This window comes from Heteronotia binoei, chromosome 18, assembly GCF_032191835.1.
Source record: "Heteronotia binoei isolate CCM8104 ecotype False Entrance Well chromosome 18, APGP_CSIRO_Hbin_v1, whole genome shotgun sequence".
Lineage (NCBI taxonomy): Eukaryota > Metazoa > Chordata > Lepidosauria > Squamata > Gekkonidae > Heteronotia > Heteronotia binoei.
In genome coordinates this window covers 15,377,560-15,399,442 of record NC_083240.1, presented here as the reverse complement: position 1 = coordinate 15,399,442, position 21,883 = coordinate 15,377,560, and the positions used below count along the sequence as shown (strand labels likewise).

Genomic DNA, 21,883 nt, shown 5'->3' with positions numbered 1-21,883 from the left:
TCAGAGAGGCTTACAATCTCCTAGAGAGCCAGTTTGGTGTAGTGGTTAAGTGTGTGGACTCTTATCTGGGAGAACCTGGTTTGATTCCCCACTCCTCCACTTGCAGCTGCTGGAATGGCCTTGGGTCAGCCATAGCTCTCGCAAGAGTTGTCCTTGAAAGGGCAGCTGCTGTGAGAGCCCTCTCAGCCCCACCCACTTCACAGGGTGTCTGTTGTGGGGGGAGAAGATAAAGGAGATTGTGAGCTGCTCTGAGTCTCTGATTCAGAGAGAAGGGTGGGGTATAAATCTGCAGTCTTCTTCTTCTCCTTCACCTTCCTCCCCCACAACAGACAAAAGGCGTCACCCCTACAATCTCCAGGAATTTCCCAACCTGGAGCCGGCAACCCTAGACCATGTACCCGGGACATTTATAGTTGCTATGTTGTGTATGTGCACATGCATGGAGGGTGGGGAGGGATTGAAAACAGCTGCCCATTTGCAAGAGATCCTTAAGTCACAAGTTGTCACAGGCTGAAATAAAATGATGTGCCTCACAGATCCTTGCAAGCATTCCAAGGCGGATAGCTTTCTAGGCCTTGTAGATCCCAAAACAAGGAAGTGGCACCAGAAAGACCAGCAAGTCACTTATTGAGGCATAAGCCAAGAGCCCGCTTTGTCAGATGCATCCAGTCCAACGAAACCTTGCGCCACAAGCAGATCGCTTCGTTCAAAGGAGCCACAAGACGAGTTGTCCACATTTCTTTGTAAATACACGACAGAAGGTCAACCCCAACCTGTCCCAGCAGGCAAAAAGATCTGCTAGACTGACCCCTGTAACATTTACCACTAGATAGTCCAAGAGCAGAATTCAATTTGTACCTAGGTGCATGTTTGCAAGGAACACTTGAGTTGCAAGACAGCTGTACTAGAAGGCAACAGGATTTCTTTTCAAGGAGAGTAATGGAGCACCAACATCTACTAGCATTGCGGGATGCTGTCCTGGCCATTCGCAGTATTTAAACTGCTGTGCAAAATATCAGGACCTGAAGGCAATTGTGGGGCAGCCTGCCAAACTGTTTTCCATCTGTCACAGAAATGTGAGTATCCTACTTTCCAGGGAGATGTGACAGAGCTTTTTGAACTCTCCAATTGAGAGGCCTGGCGGGGGAGGGAGAATGGATATTAGTATTTAGGGGGATTGCCCAGTTGGTCTGCAAACTTGTAGTAACAATTTGGTTCTGTATTTTATGTTATTATGTCCTTCCTGTGTGTGACTCTGCCATACAGGAAGGAATAAAATATTTAGATTCCCCAGGTAACCCCAGACCATTTCCACAGCCGCGAAATTCCCCACGAAATTCCCCATGTTTTTACAAGGGCGCGTTATGTGAAATTTTCCTCATTAGGTATTTCCTCACCAGGTGCAAACCTGAAGTCTTCTCCTCCTTCTCCTGCAATTTCAGAACTTGCTAAAACTGGGGGTTCCGAAAACACAGGGTAACAAGGAGAAAACTTCGGGTTTGCACCTGGTGAGGAAATATCTACTGAGGAAAATTTCACATAGCGCACAGTTTTAAAAATGTCAATGTGGGGAATCTCGCTACTGCTGAAATGGTTCTTTCCATGTTCTCTTTCCATGTTCAAGGGATCTCTTTCCATGTTCAAGGGTACATTTTGGAAAGGTGGAGGAAGCAGCACGGCGGGCAGGAAGCCGCAAGAGGAAGGCGGCTGCAGCAGGAAAGGGTAAACCGCCTCCCCATGCTGCTCTTCTGCTCCACGCCGCTTTCCTCCCCCTGCCCTGAGCAGGATAGCTGAGGCTAGCCTGATCTCATCAGATTTCGGAAGCTAAGCAGGGTCAGCCCTGGCTAGTGCTCGGATGCGGGACCTCCAAGGAACACCAGGGCTGCAACGCAGAGGCAGGCAATGGCAAACCGCCTCTGAACATCTCTTGCCTTGAAAACCCAACGGGGTCACCGTAAGTCGGCTTTGTGTTGACAGCACTTCCCAACACCAGCAGCTCCCTGCAGCCTCCCAGATCTTGTGACAGCTGTCTGGGTGATGCACTGAATCCCACTCTTTGACAACCTGGCTGCAATTTCGGTGTTAAAGCCACGATTTAGCAAATCTTATGCCTGTCTGGACAGGTGGGGAGAGGGGTTGACCTTCCACGATGTTGGTGAATTACATATGGAGGGCGCATCTTTCCAAAATGAATATGTGAATGGGACCGGCCCTGCCGCTAGGCAAACGAGAAGAAGATATTGATTTATATCCCGCCCTCCACTCCGAATCTCAGAGCGGCTCACAATCTCCTTTGTCTTCCTCCCCCGCAACAGACACTCTGTGAGTTGGGTGAGGTTGAGAGAGCTCTCCCAGAAGCTGCCCTTTCAAGGACAACTGCGAGAGCTATGGCTGACCCAAGGCCATTCCAGCAGCTGCAAGTGGAGGAGTGGGGAATCAAACCTGGTTCTCCCAGATAAAAGTCCGCGCACTTAACCACTACACCAAACTGGCCCTCAACTAGGGGATTGCCTAGGGCACTAACCTTCCGGGGCACTGAACTGGGCACCCCCCATGTGACTCAGTGACATTATCAGCGCAGGAGGTGTGCCAGAAGTTAGCCTTGTCTAGGGTACCAGACAGTCTAGGGCCAGTCCTGTATGTGAACATGGAAAGAGATCCAGTGGGATTACCTGGGGAATCTAAACTAGATTCTGCCATGAGTGCGTGAGATAGCCTTGAGTTGCTGACACAATCCAGGGATGACAGTAGATTTCAGATGCTTTGGCGCTCCATTCCTTTACTTGAACGTAAACACCATTGCCTTTTAGTACAGCTGTCTTGTAGTTAAATGTCCTTAGCAGCGAGGCTTCAATTGCACAGGGAAGACTGCAGTCCCGGCACACAGCTAGTCCAAGCTGAAGCGTTTTTTTATTTGCAAATAAATGCCACTGCGAACAGTGGGGTTTTAGACATGGAATGGTATCCTTAGCCTGCTGAGGTCACTTGGAAACCTGGGGGATTTTTAGCATGCAGGGTTTGGCTGCTATGCTACCCATACTCATTTGGAAGAAAGCCAGATTGGACTCAACGGCTCATACTTCCAAGGAAACAAGCTTTGTCAAAGATTTCAGGTTTTCACGGCTGGCAACATCATTAGGGTTTGTAGAATCTTTTGGGCTCAAGTGCCGTGTTCTACTGGAGAAAGTTTTCCTTCCAGACGTTTTGTTCTCAGCTGCGGAGAACATCCTCAGTGGCGTTGCAGCCGGAGCAGGCGCTCTGAGCTTCTAGGCTGCTGTGCATTGAGTGGGGCCAGGGCTGCTGGAGAGCTGCTATTTCTAGGCTGGAGGGGGTGTGATGAAAGGGCAATTGGTTTGTGGAAGAAAAACTTTCTCCAGTAGAACACGGCACTTGAGCCCGAAAGATTCTACAAACCCTAAACAAGCTTTGATTCAGGTGTGCTTCTGCTAACTTCACCCAAATTCAGCAGCGTATCAGGCGAATCTCCTAAGAAGGGCTTTGTGTGTGTCATTTAGTTCTGGCTGAGGAATACACACAAAGAGTTATTGCGATTCTCAAAATGTCCAATCTTATGACCTGGGAGCAGGTGAGCTTCTACAAAGCACCCAAATTCTGCAGAATCCCCACTGGTGCTGGCTGAGCCCCTCAGTCTAGGATGGAGGGCAGACTTTGTGCCATGGAAAGGACCACTTTAGAAACTAGTGGCCAAAAGGGTGCCTCCCCCCCAAGTCATTGAGGTTGTGCCATGTGCTGCCCATTGCTTGTTGCAAGGCAGTGCATCTCTGCGCATCATGCACTGTTCGCTAACGGGGAGGAAAGGAGGGCACCCCAGGGCACTGTTGAGTCAGCGGCTAAAAACGCATGCCCTGCTCCTGGCAATACCAGGGTCTGCTGTGAGAAGCAAGTTTCCCCGGTATCCTGACGTGTGGCTCATATTCTATCCCAAAGAACTCTGCTGAAGGCACTGAAAACCAAGCCAGCATCTTCCTGCACAGCCAATCCTCTGCGTGAGTCCAGTTCTGTGGTCACATTAGTGTGATGTAACAGCGGGAATGGCTTTGCACTAGACAGATAGATTGGAGAGCCAGTGTGGTGTAGCAGGAACAGAGGGACAGGCTCAAATCTCTGGGTGACATTGATGCTCTGTCTGTCTGTCTGTCTCTCTCTCTCTCTCTCTCTCTCTGACTAACCTACCTCACAGGACTGTTGTGCTGATAAAACAGGCATTTTCCTGAGCTCCTTGGGATAAAACTGTAATCCATAATTTAGTAGAGAGAATTAATAGAAGTATTCCAATGACCTATCACACAGAAAAAATAGAGTCCCGTGGCACCTTAAATTCTATTAGATTTATTGCAACAGAAGCTTTTATGCACAGAGTGGAATTATTACAACATGAGGCTACAAGATGCAGCAAGGCATCGTTTCCTGGCCCCCCCTTCCTCATAATTCTTCTTCCTCCCACTCTGCTGTTTGATCTCACTGATATCTCTTTCAGCCCACAGAAGTTAACACTTTGTGCATTTAACAAAGTCGTCCTGCCCCCTAAACGGAACACAGAAAACACCACTTTCTCTTTTGGAGCTGCAACAGACTGTCACAGCTGCCCCCTTGGGCAAAGACTTCTTGCGTCTGTGTGCCTTGAACACTTGTCATCGGAGTAGAAGCCCTGAGTCCCATGTGAATACAGCTAAGCTTTCTGTTCAACTGAGAACAAACCAGGTTGAGATGGCCAGACCCAGGACTATTTATGCAGAACAATCCCAGCAGGAACTCATTTGCCTATTAGGCCACACCCCTGACACCAAGCTAGCCGGAACTACATTCCTATGCATTCCTGCTCAGAAAAAGCCCTGGTCAGACCTATTTCCCTATCCCAAACTTCCTATATCAGGGGTTGCCAAACTTGCTTAATGTAAGAGCCACAAGACATGGACATCAGAGGAAGGAAGGAAGGAAGGAAGGAAGGAAGGAAGGAAGGAAGGAAGGAAGGAAGGAAAACAAATAGATGGGAGAGGTTGAAAGAAAGCAACTTTAAACAAATAGATGGGAGAGGTTGAAAGAAAGCAACTTTAAATGCATTCTCCAAGCTGCCAGCTAGCTTGGCTTGGAGACGTCATTTAAAGAGACAAATGCCTTCTGCAAGCTGATGGATGAGGTGCAGTGGGAGCTTCAAGAGCCACACAATATGTGTGAAAGAGCCACAAGTGGCTGCCGAGCCACAGTTTGACCATCCCTGTCCTATATCAACCATGGGGGGGGGGGATGCATAAAATCAACATACACAGCCCCTGCAAGATAACACCTGGTTGGGACGGGACAGCTTCCCAGCTGATGTCTTTAGAACACCCCCCCCCCCTTTTCCCCAAAGTGAAAGAAAGGTGGAACTTACCGTCCAGGTGGCGGACTTGGCTGTGCTGGACTGCTGGAAGGTGACTTCGAAGTGGTGGGGGCCGGGGTAGTCGGTGTTGGAGGGGATGACTGGCGCAGGGGACATGGTGTCAAAGGTGGAGCTGGGCTGAGAGTAAGGCGAGAGCGTGGGGACGTTGGAGGCGTGCTCCGAGCTGTAGGGGCTGGAGGAGGCGGCTCGGCTGTCAGTGCTCTGATCCATGCTGTTATTCAGCAAATTAAACTGGGACTGGAGGGGAAGGGAAACAGGGGGAGGAGGAAAAGAGAGGGGGGGGGAGAGAGAAAATAACACAGGCACTTTCAAGACACGGAAAACATCAGTTCCCTCTTCTCCCAAACTTCTCCAGGTGTCTAGTTACAAGCATCTTAAAGGGGGCAGAATTGCTTGCGAAACCAGCAAGGGGTGGGGGGGAGGAATCAAAAAGGGATATCCTTCTGGGTTTCTTTGCACTCCATGCTTTTTTCCCCCTAAAAGGTTTGCCCCCTCCTCTTCTTCTCCTTTTAGCTTTTTTTTTTTTTTGGTGTGTTCATTTGTTTAAACAAGTCCCCGCCCGTCCACAAGGAAAGGCGACTCTCCCCAGAGACTGCCCTCATTCCTTAGCTTGATCCAGGATGGAGACAAGAAGTCAAGTGGGCAAAGCCTAGATTTAGCCAGGACTGGGGAACCCGGATCGACGCTCTTTGGAAGCGACTGTCCAAAAGGAGACTCGAAAAATATTTGCATCAGTAACTGACCAGGCCCACTGCAAATTGGACACAGGCACTGCAAACCAGGCCCCGATCCATGCTGCTTGCAGGCACCTTTGGCACCCCACCAGGGTTGCCAAACTCCAGGTGGAGCCTGGAGATCTCCTGGAATTAGAGTTGACCTCCATATACCAGTGTTCCCTCTTCATTATGGCGTCTTGTGAGCAAACATTCTACTTTGTGAGCGACTGGCTTTAAAGTTGTGAGGGAGCAATTTGGCTACTGCATCAATTAGTTTGCATAATTTATGCATAAAATTAGTCTGCAGATTTATACCCCTCCCTTCTCTGTGAATCAGAGACTCAGAGCTGCTCACAATCGCCTTTATCTTCTTCCCCCCACAACAGACACCCTGTGAGGTGGGGGGGGGGGCTGAGAGGGCTCTCGCAGCAGCTGCCCTTTCAAGGACAACTCCTGCGATAGCCATGGCTAACCCAAGCGTATTCCAGCAGCTGTAAGTGGAGGAGTGGGGAACCAAACCTGGTTCTCCCAGATAAGAGTCTGCGCACTTAACCACTACACCAAATTGTGACCTGGTGTGACCTAGAGACCAAAAAGTGTGACCTAGAGCCCATAAAACTGTGCCAGCTCACACTCACTCAGCTTAGAGGGAACGTTGTAGATAACCACCACCGTTTCGGAGCAAACATGAGTTACCTTGCTGGTTTGCGCACAGCAATGCCATGTATTTCTCACTCTGGTCAGCGTCTTCGACGGAGTCGTCCTTCACCCACTGTTTGGGGTGGTGGAAAGCGCCATCAAGTTGCAGCTGACTTATGGGGGTGACCTCATAGGGTTTTCAAGGCAAGAGACGTTCCAAGGAGGTTGACCATTGCCTGCCTCTGCATAACGAGCCTGGACTTCCTCAGCAGTCTCCCATCCAAATACTAACCATCCTGCTTAGCTTCATGAGATCTGAGAAGGACAGGCTCCCCTAAGCCGTCCAGGTCACGGCCCTGTTCTTGGCAGTCTGGAATTATCCCCTTGGGAAAGGATGGAAACTGTAAGGACTGAAGTCCATCCTAGAAGTGACGCTTGGCAGGAAGTGAGTGGAGTGATTCTCACACTACCTATCTCTGGCTGAGATTGATGGCCCAGATAAAATTGTGTGGAGGGAAGCCTCATTGTTGTCCAACAAAAAGCATTCCTTGGTCATCGCAAATTGCATCACACTCTAGACCTCGGGGGCGTAGAAACGAAAGCAATCAGAAGCTAAACAAAGGAACTAAAACAATCAGAACTGGGAGGGAGACAAGAACTGGTTGCTACATTCCGAGCCTTACCTAAGTCAAAAGGCAGGAAAGGAGACCTCTTTGCATAGTGTGTGTGCGCTTTATTTGCACAGGACTTACGATGGAGCTACAGCTCACTTTAAAGGAAATTGGCCAGACAGTGATCACTTGAATGGGTTGACTGCTCGGGCATGGATGCTGTTGGGTTCTCTTATGCTTTCATATGACACTGAGTGGCTTTCATGCATCACTACGGCTTTCCCCATCTTCCCTGCAAGCTTGCCCAAATGTGGGTATTTGGGGAAAGACGGCAGCAAAGCCAAGACATCTGCGTCGTGAGCAAGCAAGTATGGATTTTCCAAATCCCACCCATGTCTGTGCAGTTTCATTTCCCCAGTGCTCCCAGTAGCAGCCACCACTAGGGGGCTTTTGGAAAGGAAAGGCCCCCTTTGCAAGCACCAGTCGTTTCCGACTCTGGGGTGACATTGTATCACAACGTTTTCACGGCAGACTTTTTACGGGGTGGTCTGCCATTGCCTTCCCCAGTCATCTACACTCCCTCCCCCAGCAAGCTGGCTACTCATTTTACCAACCTCGGAAGGATGGAAGGCTGAGTCAACCTTGAGCAACCAAATATTTTTGGCCCTTCCTGAATAAAGGGTTGGTCACTGGAGGAGTCCAAAATGGCTCGGTCAGCGAAAGCAGTCAAATGTGGAATGCAGTGAAGTATTTAAAGTATTCAAGTTTAGAAGGAGTATAATGAAGAGAGGGATCCAAAGCACTTTACAACATTGTTCTCTTCCCCTTCATTTTTATCCTCACAACAACCCTATGAGATAGGTTTGTCTGCGAGAGAGAGAGAGAGAGAGACAGACAGACAGACAGATAGACAGACAGAGACTCAAAGTCACCATGGCCAAATGGATATTTAAACCCAGGTCAATCATATCCTAGTGTGACGCTCTAACCACCACAGCACACAGGTAATCAGAAGTCCTGATGCAAGAGGAAATGTATTATTCTAATGACTATTGTCTATTGGAAAGCAGCAACTGAGCCACCTCTTGTACTCCCAGCCGTGGGTAGTGACTCAGAGTATGGAGGCAGCTTCTTCTGAGGAATTTAGGCGGACGCGGCTGGCAAAACATGGGTTGTCCAAGGCTGCTTGAGGAACAATCTATGGGGGGATGTGGTAGCTCCATCTGCAGCAGAGCAGGGTGACCAGAGGGGTCCAACCTACACATGAACACCTAAAGCTGCCTAAGACTGAGCCAGAACTTTGGTTGCTCATCTGGGCTCTGGCTAGCGGCAGTTCTCGGGAGTTCCAGGCAGAGGAGGGCCTTTCCTAATGCCTGCTGCCGGAATTCCTTTCACTGGAGATGCTGAGGATAGAACTTGGGACTTTCTGTATGCAAAGTGTGTGCTCTGCCCCTGAGACACAGCCTTTCCCAGTGCTTTTTTTTTTTAAGAAAAAGCTCAGCAGGAACTCATTTGCATATTAGGCCACACTGCCTGGCCCGGAAGCATGTGGCTGCTGCATGGTGGCTCGGGCCAGCCGGTGCCCAGGCCAGCCTATGTGGAGCTCTGCTCCTGTGAACTTTGGCAGATAAAAAAAGCCCTGGCCCTTCCCATATGAAAGACAGCTCACCATCAGACCCAAGCCCCAAAGCCGGTAATGCAGACTGCTAAGCGAGCATCACAAGTCCCTCAGGAAGTCCATTCTCCGGGGCTACCGGGGCTCTAAGGTCCGCTACACATCATCTTCTAGTGATCCCTGGTTCTAAGGATGCCTGACTGGCTTCAATGAGGGCCAGGGCTTTTTCAGCCCAGTCCCCTACCTAGTGGAATGAGCTCCCGCTGGAGATCCAGGCCCTACAGGACTTATCTAGGTTCTGCAGGGCCTGCAAGACGAAGCTCTTCTGCCAGGCTTTTAACTGAGCCAGCGGGCGTCCTTTTGGAAGTCATCGCTTCCCCCAGCACCTTATCCCCAGTTTGGCGTAGTGATTAAGTGTGCGGACTCTTATCTGGGAGAACCGGGTTCAATTCCCCACTCCTCCACTTGCAGCTGCTGGAACTGAAATGGCCTTGGGATCACCATAGCTACTGCAGGAGTTGTCCTTGAAAGGGCAGCTTCTGGGAGAGCCCTCTCAGCCCCACCCAGCTCACAGGGTGTCTGTTGTGGGGGGAGAAGATATAGAAGATTGTAAGAAGCTCTGAGACTCTGATTCAGAGAGAAGGGCAGGGTATAAATCTGCAATTCTTCTTCTTCTTTTGTGGTGTCGTCAGCTATCGGTCCACATGCTGCTGTGTGGCTTGTTGCCAGTGTTTGAACTATTGTTTCTGTGCTGTCCCTGTTTTGCTAGTCCATGTTTTCATGATGGTGTTTTAATCTTGAGATGTGGCTTTACTTTTAATATGCTGTTTTATCGTTGGAAGCCGCTCTGAGCCCGCTTGTGGGATAGGGAGGGATATAAATCGAAAAAATCAAATCAAATCCACTTGTGGCTCAGTGGAAGAACCTGTTTTGACTGCAGGAGGTCCCGATTGGAATCCCCGGCACATCTCCAGTTAAAAGGGACCAGGCAGTAGGTGATGTGAGGAAAAAAAAAATTATCTGAGAACCTAAAGAGCAGCTGCCAGTCTGAGTAGACAATACTGAGCTCGATGAACAAATGGTCTGATAGGGAGGGGCCATGGCTCAGTGGTTGAACATGCAGAAGATCCCAAGTTCTATCCTCGGCATCTCCCGTGCAAGGAATTCAGGGAGCGGACATTAGGAAAGACCTCCTCTGCCTGGAACCCCAGAGAACTGCTGTCAATCAGAGGCCCAATGAGCAACCAAAGTTCTAGCTGAGTCTAAAGCCTCTTTAGGTGTTCATGTACAGGTTGGACCCCTCTGGTCACCCTGCTCTGCTGCAGATGGAGCTCCTATATTCCCCCATAGATTGTTCTGCAAGCAGCCTTGGACAACCCATGTTTTGCCAGTCACCCTCCACCCAACATCTTCAGAAAAAGGCACCCCCCCTACTCTGAGTCACTGCACAAATCTGGGAGTACGAGAGATGGTTCCGCTGCCGTTTCTCAAATAGACAACAGTCACCACAATCATACATTTCCTCTCGCATTGGGTGGTAGAACACACGCTTAGCATGCAGAAGGTCCCACGTTGGATTTATTTGTATTGGATTTATATTGGATTTATATCTCGCCCTGTACTCTGAATCTCAGAGTCTCAGAGCGGTCATCTCCTTTACCTTCCCCCCTCCCACAATAGACACCCTGTGAGGTAGGTGGAGCTGAGAGAGCTCTTATAACAGCTGCCCTTTCAAGAACAACTCCTGTGAAAGCTATGGCTGACCCAAGGTCACTCCAGCAGGTGCAAGCGAAGGAGTGGGGAATCAAACCCGATTCTCCCAGATAAGGGTCTGTGCACTTAACCACTACACCAAACTGGCTCAAACCCCAATATCCCCAGTCAAAAAGGACCAGAGAGTAGGTGATGGGAAAGACCTCCACCTAAGACCCTAGAGAGCCACTGCCAGTTAGAGTAGACAGATGCTGAAGTTCATGGACCAAGGGTCCAATTCAGTATAAAGCCAGCTTTAAGACCACAGTCTCCCCCTGCACAAAAATTCCTTGCCTTGAGCACCAACAGATCTGCCTCAGAGCTACAGAATGCAGTGAGGCTACGGAAGGCCATCATAGCCTGGTGCTCTTTTAAGTAGTCTGCTCTCCGCTGAGAGGCGGAGCTTGAAAAACAGCCATCTGGGCCAGCTCCAAGGAGTCTTGAAGCTTGTGGTGGCAAGCTGGGACTGCTGCCCTTTGGAGCTGTCCATGGTCTGGGTGATCCCCTATCTGACCCAAAACTCAGTCAGCCTTCCCTCATCTCCTTCTGCAGCTTGATTCCCAGCTTGGCACCGGCACAGACAGCTGCCTGCACCTCCCCCCCCCAAAAGGCCTGGCCAGGGGGTTTTTTTGTAGCAGGAACTCCTTTGCATATTAGGCTACACCCCTCCTGATGTAGCCAATCCTCCAAGAGCGTACAGGGCTCTTCGTACAGGGCCTACTGTAAGCTCCAGGAGGATTGGCTACATCAGGGAGTGTGTAGCCTAATTTGCAAAGGAGTTCCTGCTACAAAAAAGCCCTGGTCTGGACCTTATAGCTCAACCCCACCAACAGCGGCCGCCTGATGAAGGTTGTGCGGGAGAATTTGAGACCTCTCTTGGCCTTAAAAGGGAAGGAGGGGTCATTTTTGCACTTCTAATGTGGATTGTTTGGGGGGTGCGCATGTGGATCTTGCTGGGTCCCCAAACAGTTTGAGTCACTCCCGGCCACTGCTGTGCGTTCATGTCTTTCTGCAAAATCCGTATGCCTTCAGCATTCTGAGCTAATGACCTTGGGTGTGCATTTACTCCACAAAGGCAGTCCTTTCCGGAGGGAGAAAAATAACCTCGGTGAGACTCAGGCCTGATTCTATGCTGGACGGAAGTGAAATCTCACGAAGCTGTGGGCACTGAAAGGCGAAAACGGACAACTTCCCCCACCTCTGCCCCGATTCCACACTGCAGTGAAACACAGCCCGTAACCTGCCTGCCTCCCCCCGCCCCTTCCCTTCTTTACCAACATGCCATCAATCTTAAATTCTTAAAACTAACCAGACTTTGGAATCGAGGGACATGTTTTAACTTGGGATTCTGGAACCTCACCCATGGATAGCTTTCTGATGTTGCGGCGCAATCTTTCTTTCTTTTTTTAAAAAATGTACCCACATGAGCTCTCCGTGTCAAGCAAGACCTCCAGCGTGCCTGCGTCTCCCACAATATCATCTCTGTTCAGTGACTAACTGTAGGAATTTGGAGCAAGACTGAACTCGTACTGGCAAATAACACCTCTTTTCTCCCCTAAAATATGCAGGCACAAACCTCTGTCCTTTTGCCGTGCAGGCCTGGGATGCTCTGCTCCACAGAGAGCCCGTTCTGGGGAGCTTCCAATCCATAATTGGCTTCTTGTTCCCTGTTTCTGCCATATACTCAATCGCTCAGTCCTCATTTTGTTAGATACTTGCTAGTTTTCAACATTATGAAGTTGGCCTGGGGAGTTTCAGGAATGGTTCAGTTGAGCAACATGCAGGAAATCATGGTAGGTTAAAACTTAAGTGCACCCCTGTCAGAGTGTGTGCTTCCAACTTATGGAGAACCTATGAATGAATGAAAGCCTTGGACTTGAAGACCCTATGAATGAATGAAAACCCTGGTCTTGGAGACCTTATGAATGAATGAAAGCCCTGGACTTGGAGACCCTATGAATGAATGAAAGCCCTGGACTTGGCGACCCTATGAATGAACGAAATCCCTGGTCTTGGAGACCTTATGAAAGAATGAAAGCCCTGGACTTGGAGACCTTATGAATGAATGAAAGCCCTGGACTTGGAGACCCTATGAATGAATGAAAGAAAGCCCTGGACTTGGAGACCCTAGGAATGAATGAAAGCCCTGAACTTGGAGACCTTATGAATGAATGAAAGCCCTGGACTTGGAGACCTTATGAATGAATGAAAGCCCTGGACTTGGAGACCCTATGAATGAATGAAAGAAAGCCCTGGACTTGGAGACCCTAGGAATGAATGAAAGCCCTGAACTTGGAGACCTTATGAATGAATGAAAACCCTGGTCTTGGAGACCTTATGAATGAATGAAAGCCTTGACCTCATCAGATCTTGGAAGCTAAACAGGGTTGGCCCTAGCAAGCATTTGGATTGAAGACCTGCAAGGAATATCAAGATTGTGATACAAAAGCAGGCAAAAAAACAAACCACCTCTAAACTTCTCTTGCCTTGAAAACCCCACCGGGTTGCCATAAGTTAGCTGTGACTTGATTGCACTTTCAACCACCACGAATGGACGAATCATCTCCAAAATTTGCTCAGGTCTTGCAAATGGAAAGCCTTTATAGAGCCTTCCTTTATTGAGTCAATCCATGTAATGTTGGCTCTTCCTCTTTCCTACTGCCTTTCCCCCAGCATTATGGTCTTTTCCAATGAGTCTTGTCTTCTCATGTTGTGACCAACATGTGCCTTAGTTTAGTCATTTTAGCTTCTAGGGAAAATTTACATTTGGTCAGTCCACATCTAGAAGACTGCAGATTATATCCCACCCTATACCCTGAATCTCAGAGTGGCTCACAATCTCCTTTACCTTCCTCCCCCACAACAGACACCCTGTGAGGTAGGCCGGGCTGAGAGAGCTCTTCCAGAAGCTGCTCTTTCAAGGACAGCTCTGCAAGAGCTATGGCTGACCCAAGGCCATTCCAGCAGGTGCAAGTGGAGGAGTGCGGAATCAAACCCAGTTCTCCCAGATAAGATTCCGCACACTTAACTGCTACACCAAACTGGCTCTCTTTACTAGGAACTGGGAGCATGTTTCCAAAGGCAATATCACTGGAGCCTCTGGGACAATCTCTTGTTTCCTGGGGAAGGCAGGGGAGTATGGCTTTTTCATGCAGAAGGTCTGTTTTGCTTCCTCTGGGAAATCTCAGGTGCCTCTGGGGCAATCTCCCAGTTTCTGATAGGAGGGATGTCACAGGAGAACCTTGGTTGCATGGGAGAACCACACTCTATGGCAGATGTGTCAAACTTATTTGTTATGGGGGCCAGATCTGACATAAATGAGACCTTATTGGGCCAGGCCATGTCAGGTTGAGCTGGGCCACGTCAGGCCAGACAATGTGTATATTTATTTAAGATTAGGTAGCAGAGATATAAGCTTTATAAAGGACATGAACAAACACAATTAATTTTTTTAAAAAAAACATGCTTAAAACATTAGCACTTGTTGGTCTTAAAGGTGCTTTATTTGTATTTCTCCCACGGGATTCAGGGAACTGGGCAAAGGAAGTTCCGGTTCTTTTCTTCCTTCCCCAGGGGACCAGGAGGGATAGGAAACTCAACCAATAGAAGGAAGAGAGACTTGGTTCAGTAACTCTGCTGTGTGATTGAGAGAGCCTGGCAAAGCAAGCTCTCCCTCTCCCCCTTCCTCCCCAAGGAAGGAGCCTCAGTCAATGGAGAAAATAGAGGTTTTGCTCTGTAACTCCTGTGTGATTGAGCAAACCTGGCAAAGCAAGCAGAATGAAGCAAGAAAGAGGGAGAAGGAAGCTGATGACAGCCAGTTGCTTGGGGGCCTGATAGATGTCCCCTAGGGGCCTGATCCGGCCCTCGGGCTGCATGTTTGACACCTCTACTCTATGGCCTCCCCTTAATGCCTCTCCCACCAAGAGAGTCACAAATACAGGAAACTGCCTTGTGCTGAATCAGGTCATTGGTCCATCAAGATCAGCAGCACTGTCTGCTCTAACTGGCTCTAGCTCTCAGATAGAACTCTTTCGCATCGCCTGCTACCTGACCCTTTTTAACCAGAGATGCTGGGAACTGAACCTGGAATGTTTGGCAAGCAAAGCAGATGCTCTACCACTGAGCCATCGCAGGGGCCTCTGAGACCATCTGGCCTCTGGACCTAGAAAAATGGTTCAATAATGGGAAGACTAGAGTCAATAATGGTTCAATAATGGGAAGACGAGATGAGAGGGAATCTTGTCCACCCCCCCCACACACACACCACACCACCCCCCAGCAAACCTGGATCTAGTAGGAACCTTTGAAAACCACTGGCTTGGGCTTTGAAAACCACTTTGAAAACCACTGGCTTGAATTAATAGGTAAGAGGATCTGGGAAATACATATTAGGATTTGGTAGGTCATTCTAATCTGCTTTCTTACCCAAAACGAGAGAGATCAAAGGCGATATTAAATTAAATTAAGGTTACACAAATCACCTGAAACACAATCAAAAGCATAAACATGAAACCGTGGTGAAGTTGAAGCAAATTTACGGTAAATCATTTGTATGTGTTTTGAGTTTATGCAATAAATTATTTTATGTTGATTCATATCAAATTCACTTGGATCCCAGGATATGAAGGCACTTAATCTTCTGCCGTAATACTAGAATTCAGGGGCACTCACTGAACATAAAGGGCTATAGATTCAGATACTAAAAAGAAAGTATGAAACCTATGAGTATTTAGTGGAATTCATTGCCACCAGATATAGTGATGACTACTAGCTCTCCACACAGACAAACACGCACACACCAGATGCTTCAATCTCTGGAGGAAGCAAAGTCTAATAACAATTACTAGCCATAACAGGTAAACAGAACTTCCAAGTTCAGAGCCAAGGAGGAGAAGATTGAATTTATACCCCACCCTTCATTCAGAGTCTCAAAACGGCTTACAATCTTCTTCCTTTCCTCTCCCCATAATAGACATAATAGATGGCAGAGGGAGGTGGGGCTGAGAGAGCTCTGAGAATTACAGCTCATCTCCAGAATACAGGGATGAGTTCCCCTGGAGAAAATGGAGGCTTTGAGGGGAGGGAGGTGGACTCTATTGCAATGTACCCTAATGAGGTCCTTGCCCCCCCCCCCTGGGCTCAATCCCCAAATCTCCAGGAGTTCTCCAACCTGGATATGGCAACCCTAAATGCACACCTCACCTGACTTTATCGACAGTTGCATTGAAGGTGGTTTGCATTGCATACAGCGCAGAGAATGGGAAGGGAAGAGGGAAACAGCACAACTTAGCTAATAACGTTTCGGCAAGGGCAGCATCATGACCACACAGAACAACCAATGAAAAATTTGGGGAGGGGAAAGTCCTTGGGCATGGGGCCCAAGGCAAGAAGATGGCAGAGGCGTCACTTCCCCCTAGCACTACTGAATTGATTGGGATCGGACTTGACATGTTTCTTTGACCAGCGTTGAAGTAAACAGCACTTAGTGGCCCAACTCTAAGCAGAAGTGCCCCCTTCCAAGCCTGCTGACTTCTAAGGTTGGAACTCGGCTTAGAATTTCACTCTACGATGGCTTCGTTTTGCCTGCATTGTAAATAACTCTAAAGCTTTCCAATGCTCAAAAGCAGTTAAGCTGCAATATTTAATTAGAATTTTTGAATGAACGTAAGAGCCCTGCTGGATCAGACCAATGGTCCATCTTATCCAGCATCATGCAACAGGGCATGAAGGCCGAGGCCTTCCCTTGATGTTGCCTCCTGGCTCTGAGATTCAGGGGCTTTATTGCCTCTGAATGTGGAGATCTTCCTCAGTCACCACAGCTAGTAGCCATTGACAGACTTATCCTCCATGAACCTATTGAATCCCCTTTTAAAGCTATTTATTCCTGTGGCCATCATGGCATCCTCTGGCAACAAGTTCCACATTTTAATCATTCTCCGGGTAATTACTCTCTTTTGTCTGTCCTGAACCTACTACCCAACAGAGAAGAAGGAGATTGGATCTATACCCCGCCCTTCGCTAGCCGAAGGAGTCTCAGAGCAGCTTACAAATCTCCTTTCCCTTCCCCTCCCCACAACAGACACCCTGTGAGGTAGGTGGGGCTGAAAGAGCTCTCCTAGAACTGCTCTTAAGCAGAACAGCCTTGAGAGAACTTTTGGCTGACCCAAGGTCACATCAGCAGGTGTATGTGGAGGCGTGGGGAATCAAGCCTGGTTTTCCCAGATAAGAGTCCACACACTTTACCACTACATCAAACTGGCTCTCATCGGATTCCTTCAAGTTCTAGTATTTCATTCATTCATTCATTCATTCATTCATTCATTCATTCATTCATTCATTCATTCATTCATTCATTCCAATTTGTGCAGGGAGACCCATAGGACAGGGCTCAGGGTAGTGTAACATCCAATACTCATAAAAATGCAATAAGAGGTTAAAATTACAAATAATAATAATAATACCAGTCAGATGGCAGTAAAGCTGCCAAGTAAGTCACTGAGTCATGGGGGGAGGGGGAGGCAGGAGAGGCAAGAAAAGCAGGAGTGCCAGCTAGATAGAAAACCAGCTCTATTCTCAACCAGACACCTGGCAGAACATCTCTGCCTTGCAAGCCCTGCAGAGCTTTTTGGTGGGGGGAGAGGGAGAAAATTTTTCTTAACTCTTCTCACTGCATGCATCATTTTATAAACCTCTATCATGCCACACACCCCCCCCCCCCCCGTTGTCTCTTTTCTGAACTGAAAAGGCCTAGATTCTTCAGCCTTTCCTCATACGGAAGGTGTGCCAACGCCTTGATCATCTTGGTTGCCCTCCTCTGTACTGAACAACACTTATGTCTGTATGTATGAACTTATATGTAAGGTTGCCAGTTCTGGATTAGGAAATACTGGAGTTTGGGGTGGGGGGGTGGAGCCTGAAGAGGGTGGGGTTTGGGGAGGGGAGGGACATGAGTGAGGTATAATGCCCTAAAGTCCACCCTCCAAAGCAACCATTTTTTTCTCTAAGGGAACTGGTTTTGGTTGCCTGGAGATCAATTGTAATAATGGGAGATCTCTAAATTCTCCAATCCGTTTTTAAATCATTGGTCGTTTGTAATATGCGATTATTGCTGAAACACACAACACAGAGACATACCTTTATGACTTATTGAAATATCATATCATCTCTTTAGAGTTTACTTTGTAATATATTAGTTAATTATTGATCATAGGAAAACTGGATTTAGAATTCTTGTACTTTCCCCCCAAAAGTATTAAGAATTTTAGTAGATATGTCTGTAATATATTTGTTCATGTTTTGCAGCTCTCAGACATCTGACATTTATTCTGTGTGGCTCTTACATTAAGCAACTTTGGCCCATTTCAGGCTAGTCAGGGATTAAGGTTACCAGCCTTGTAGAAATGAGAGTGTCATGTCTCAGGCTACTCTTTGCATGGAAGCTGACAGGGCTTTTTTTAAAAGTTGCATATTAGGCCACACACCCCTGATGTAGCCAATTCTCCAAGAGTTTACAGGGCTCTTAGTACAGGGCCTACTGTAAACTCTTGGAGGATTGGCTACATCAAGGAGGTGTGGCCTAATATGCAAAGGAGGTCCTGTTACAAAAAAAAAGTCCTGAATACTGAGAAGAGCAGCAGGACAGTAAGGTGAGGCTGCTCCAAGGTGGAGGAGATCCTTTCATGGATGTGAACCTTGGCTTATTCCTCACTATTTTACACTGTCTGATGCTTGACTCATATTTCCCAACCATGGCTGTGTTGATGTTCTGGCCTAGCATTGACACTGGTGAGGCTTCAACTCTGTCTCCTCTTCTTCCTGTCACATGACTCTGTTCTCAGGCTTTCAGCTCACTGGGCCCCATGTTTGCTGGATCCTGGATCTGGAAAAGCTGGATATCTGCTCTAGAATTCTGTTCTGGAGGAAGTTGGGAGAACCAGTTCTCTTTCTAATTTTCATAGGTCAAGATGGGTAGCTGTGTGAGTCTGTCTGTAACAGCAGAAAAGAATAAGAGTCCAGTAGCACCATACAGACGAATAACATTTGCGGTAGGGTGTGAGTCACTGCTCAGTTTTTCAGATACAGCTAGAATGTGAGTTCATGGATGATACCAGACGGCCAGTTCAGGGCAGCTTGATGCTGCCTCAAAGAGAACCAGCTGGAAATAGAGCGCCCGGGAGCTTCCTGATGGCGCTCAGGAAAGGGGTGGGCCGTGGGCACGCAGGGAGCATCTGGAATGCTCTCGCATCCCGGCGGCGGCTTCCCAGGTGCTCTCTGGGCGCCTCCTGCCTTTCCGGACAGACCGGGAAGCACCTCAGAGGCACCCCAGCAAAAAGGTACCACTTCACGAGTGGTGCTTTTTCAAGCCAGCTCCTGGCAAGCCTGTGACGGGACCAGGTTGGGGCGGAGATGGTAGGCAGATGTGCGCATGTGCACTTTTTTGATCTGCCTGCCTCCCATCTCCGGAGTGGCTTTAAACACCTGTCTGGTATTGCCCCATCTGTCCTAAATACTAGAAAGTGGAGTGATTTCAGATGGCAAATGGCATTAGCAGACAAAAAACCAACAATATGGGATCACGGGTCATAACAGAGAAACAACAAACAACCAAACACTGTGATGTACTGGCTAACATATTGTAAACTTCTATCAAAAAACTTCTAAAATCTTCTGAATGTAGATGGCTGAAAAGCTCTTTTTGACTAGGCTCCATTTCTCCTTTTACTACAAAAACTATCTACCCTCCAATAATTTATCACTAAGATTTTAAATGGAGAAACAGCCCAGTCAATCCTGAAAAGCATACATACATATTCAAAATACATATGTGAGGAGGTATCATACATAGTTTTCAGCCCATAACAACCTGATCAGTACCTTTAAGAGAGAGAGATTCAGCACACAGCTGCATGGAGTCACCTAGGGTGGGTCTCTTTAGGTAGAGTTAGTCCTTAAACCTCTTGTAGAGAGCAATTTGCCAGTACCGTTGAGAAGGCTTTGGCTTAAAAAGAGTTTTAGAACTGACTTGCTCCAAACTTAACACTTAAATGCAAAAAAGAGAGCATATTTGCTTTTCAGCCACCTACATTCAGAAGGCTTTTACACAGATTAGGTTCAGGACTGGGTGCTCCACATACTGAGAGGTAAGTTCTAAATTAAATTTAATAAATTACTCCGATTCAGCTTTGTGATGTATCTAGTTACCAGTGCCAGGGTTTATTCCAGAATGTTAACTTTGGAAGAAACAAAGAGGCTTGAAAGAAATAAAGTGGTCGCAAGGAGCATTTTTCAGTCAAATGCAGAAGGCTTTTGCATCTGTTTAAAGCAGAAGCAAATGACTGACTTGCTCCTAATACAATAAGAGGCTGATACCCTTGACATCCTTGAGAAAGAATTTGATGAAACGAGTCTAAACCGGGTACTCATTGGATGGACTCTTTAGTAATAGGATGGATTCTTCAGCATAATTACACTGGATGGAGTCTTTTGTAACATTGTACTTCCTTCTTATGAGATATATAGCTTTATAAAATGGCATTAGCAGGCAAATGACAACAGCAGGTGTGACTGGATTAGGTGCAATATGCAGAGAAGTAATGGGGTGGAGAAATCAGCACTGGTAATGAGGCAGAAAACCTAGGTCTCGATTCAGTCCAGGTGGATGCATTGTCTTGAACTTCGCTATCAGTTGCAATTCTGCAGTCTCTCTTTCTAAACTGTGAGGTAAGTTAGGCTGAGAGGGTGTGACTGGTCCAAGCTTCCGTGGCTGAGTTGGGATTCCAGCATCCCAGTGCGACGTTCTCACCACTGCACCACGCTGGCTGTCTTGGGAGCAGGGGTGGAATTCTAGCAGGAGCTCCTTTGCATATTAGGCCACACCCCCTGGTGTAGCCAATCCCCCAAGGCTCTTTTCTGTAAGCTCTTGGAGGATTGCCTACATCAGGGGTGTGTAACCTAATATGAAAAGGAGCTCTGCTAGAATTCCACCCCTGCTTGGGAGAATCAACAGGGGAAGCCCCGCTCACCTTGCTTGCAAACCGAGACAAACAATCAAACTAGCTGATCTTTTCCAGCAGCACGATCGATCTGATCCAATCACACTTATGTCCGATTTTGGTTTTCATTAGTTCTGTTTTCACAGAGGTGATCCTGTCTAAGGGCTGTCGAACGCATGGGCAGAACAGCCAGCGGGTGGTACCTTTTACCACATTCAAGATGTGCAGACTGTCGAGCGCCTGACGATCCACACCCCCCCCCCCGGTTGTCCCTATTAGCTTCCAGTAATTGTGTCGACTTGAGCAGATTAACGGTTCTGCGTAACGCGGAAGCTTTCTTTATGCCCGTGCCTGGTTGTCCCATTGAAACCTATCCCCTTACCTAGTGATTATCTTTTCCCAAGAGGCACCACCGCCAGGAACCCACCACGCTTCCCAAAGCAGGGCTGTAAACAGTATAAGAGGCAAAGATAAAAGAACTGCAGTAAGGAGCCGAAAAAGCCCTTTTCTCAAATCTCACCTTGCAGAGCAAGGGAAGGGAGTCTTTATGAAAGCCTCAAGAACCAACACATGCCAATGGGAGAGGGGGGAGAACAATACCTTACAGGGAAGTGGTAAAGGTCACTTCAGTAATATTGGTCACTTCTCAGGAACAGCGGTCTGTATGCTGTTATTAAGACGGCATCACAATGGATAACTTTTTAAGCTCTCCACATATTTACTTATTAATCAAAATGTCTATCGCCTGCCATTCCTTGCGACTCGAGGCGGCTTAGAAACCACAATTTAGAACATACAGAACAGAATAAAACCTGAAATGCATTTTTAAAAAAACCAACAACCCTGCCATCGATCTGTGCCTCCATTAAAAGCCCTGACAAAGAAAAGGACCTTATAGTATCTTCTGAAAATATCTATAGATGGCACCCCTCACCTTTCCACTAAGGAGTTCAGGGTACCATATATGTTGTCCTCATGACAACCCGGATAGGTAGATTCGGCTGAAAAGTGTATGTGTGATTCGCTCCAGATTACCCAGTGATTTCCCTTGCTGAACGGGGAAGGCACCAGGACCTCCCAGTCTTAATTCAGTGCTCTGGCCCCTGGCTAGGGTTCTCAGCCCAGGGGTTGGGGAGAAAAGAGACCTCTGCAAGTTA

The 21,883-nt window shown here is 47.8% G+C and overlaps 1 protein-coding gene across 2 annotated transcripts in view; it reads right to left on the bottom strand.

Annotated features, from left to right (window-relative positions):
* Nucleotides 1-21,883, bottom strand: part of TP73 (tumor protein p73) — an 82,735-nt gene that overhangs the window by 45,227 nt on the left and 15,625 nt on the right. For both annotated transcript variants that reach the window (XM_060259416.1, XM_060259417.1), the window contains exon 3: nt 5,393-5,638. In XM_060259416.1, the coding sequence (XP_060115399.1) occupies nt 5,393-5,638 (246 nt within the window). The remainder of the gene's footprint in view (nt 1-5,392; nt 5,639-21,883) is intronic.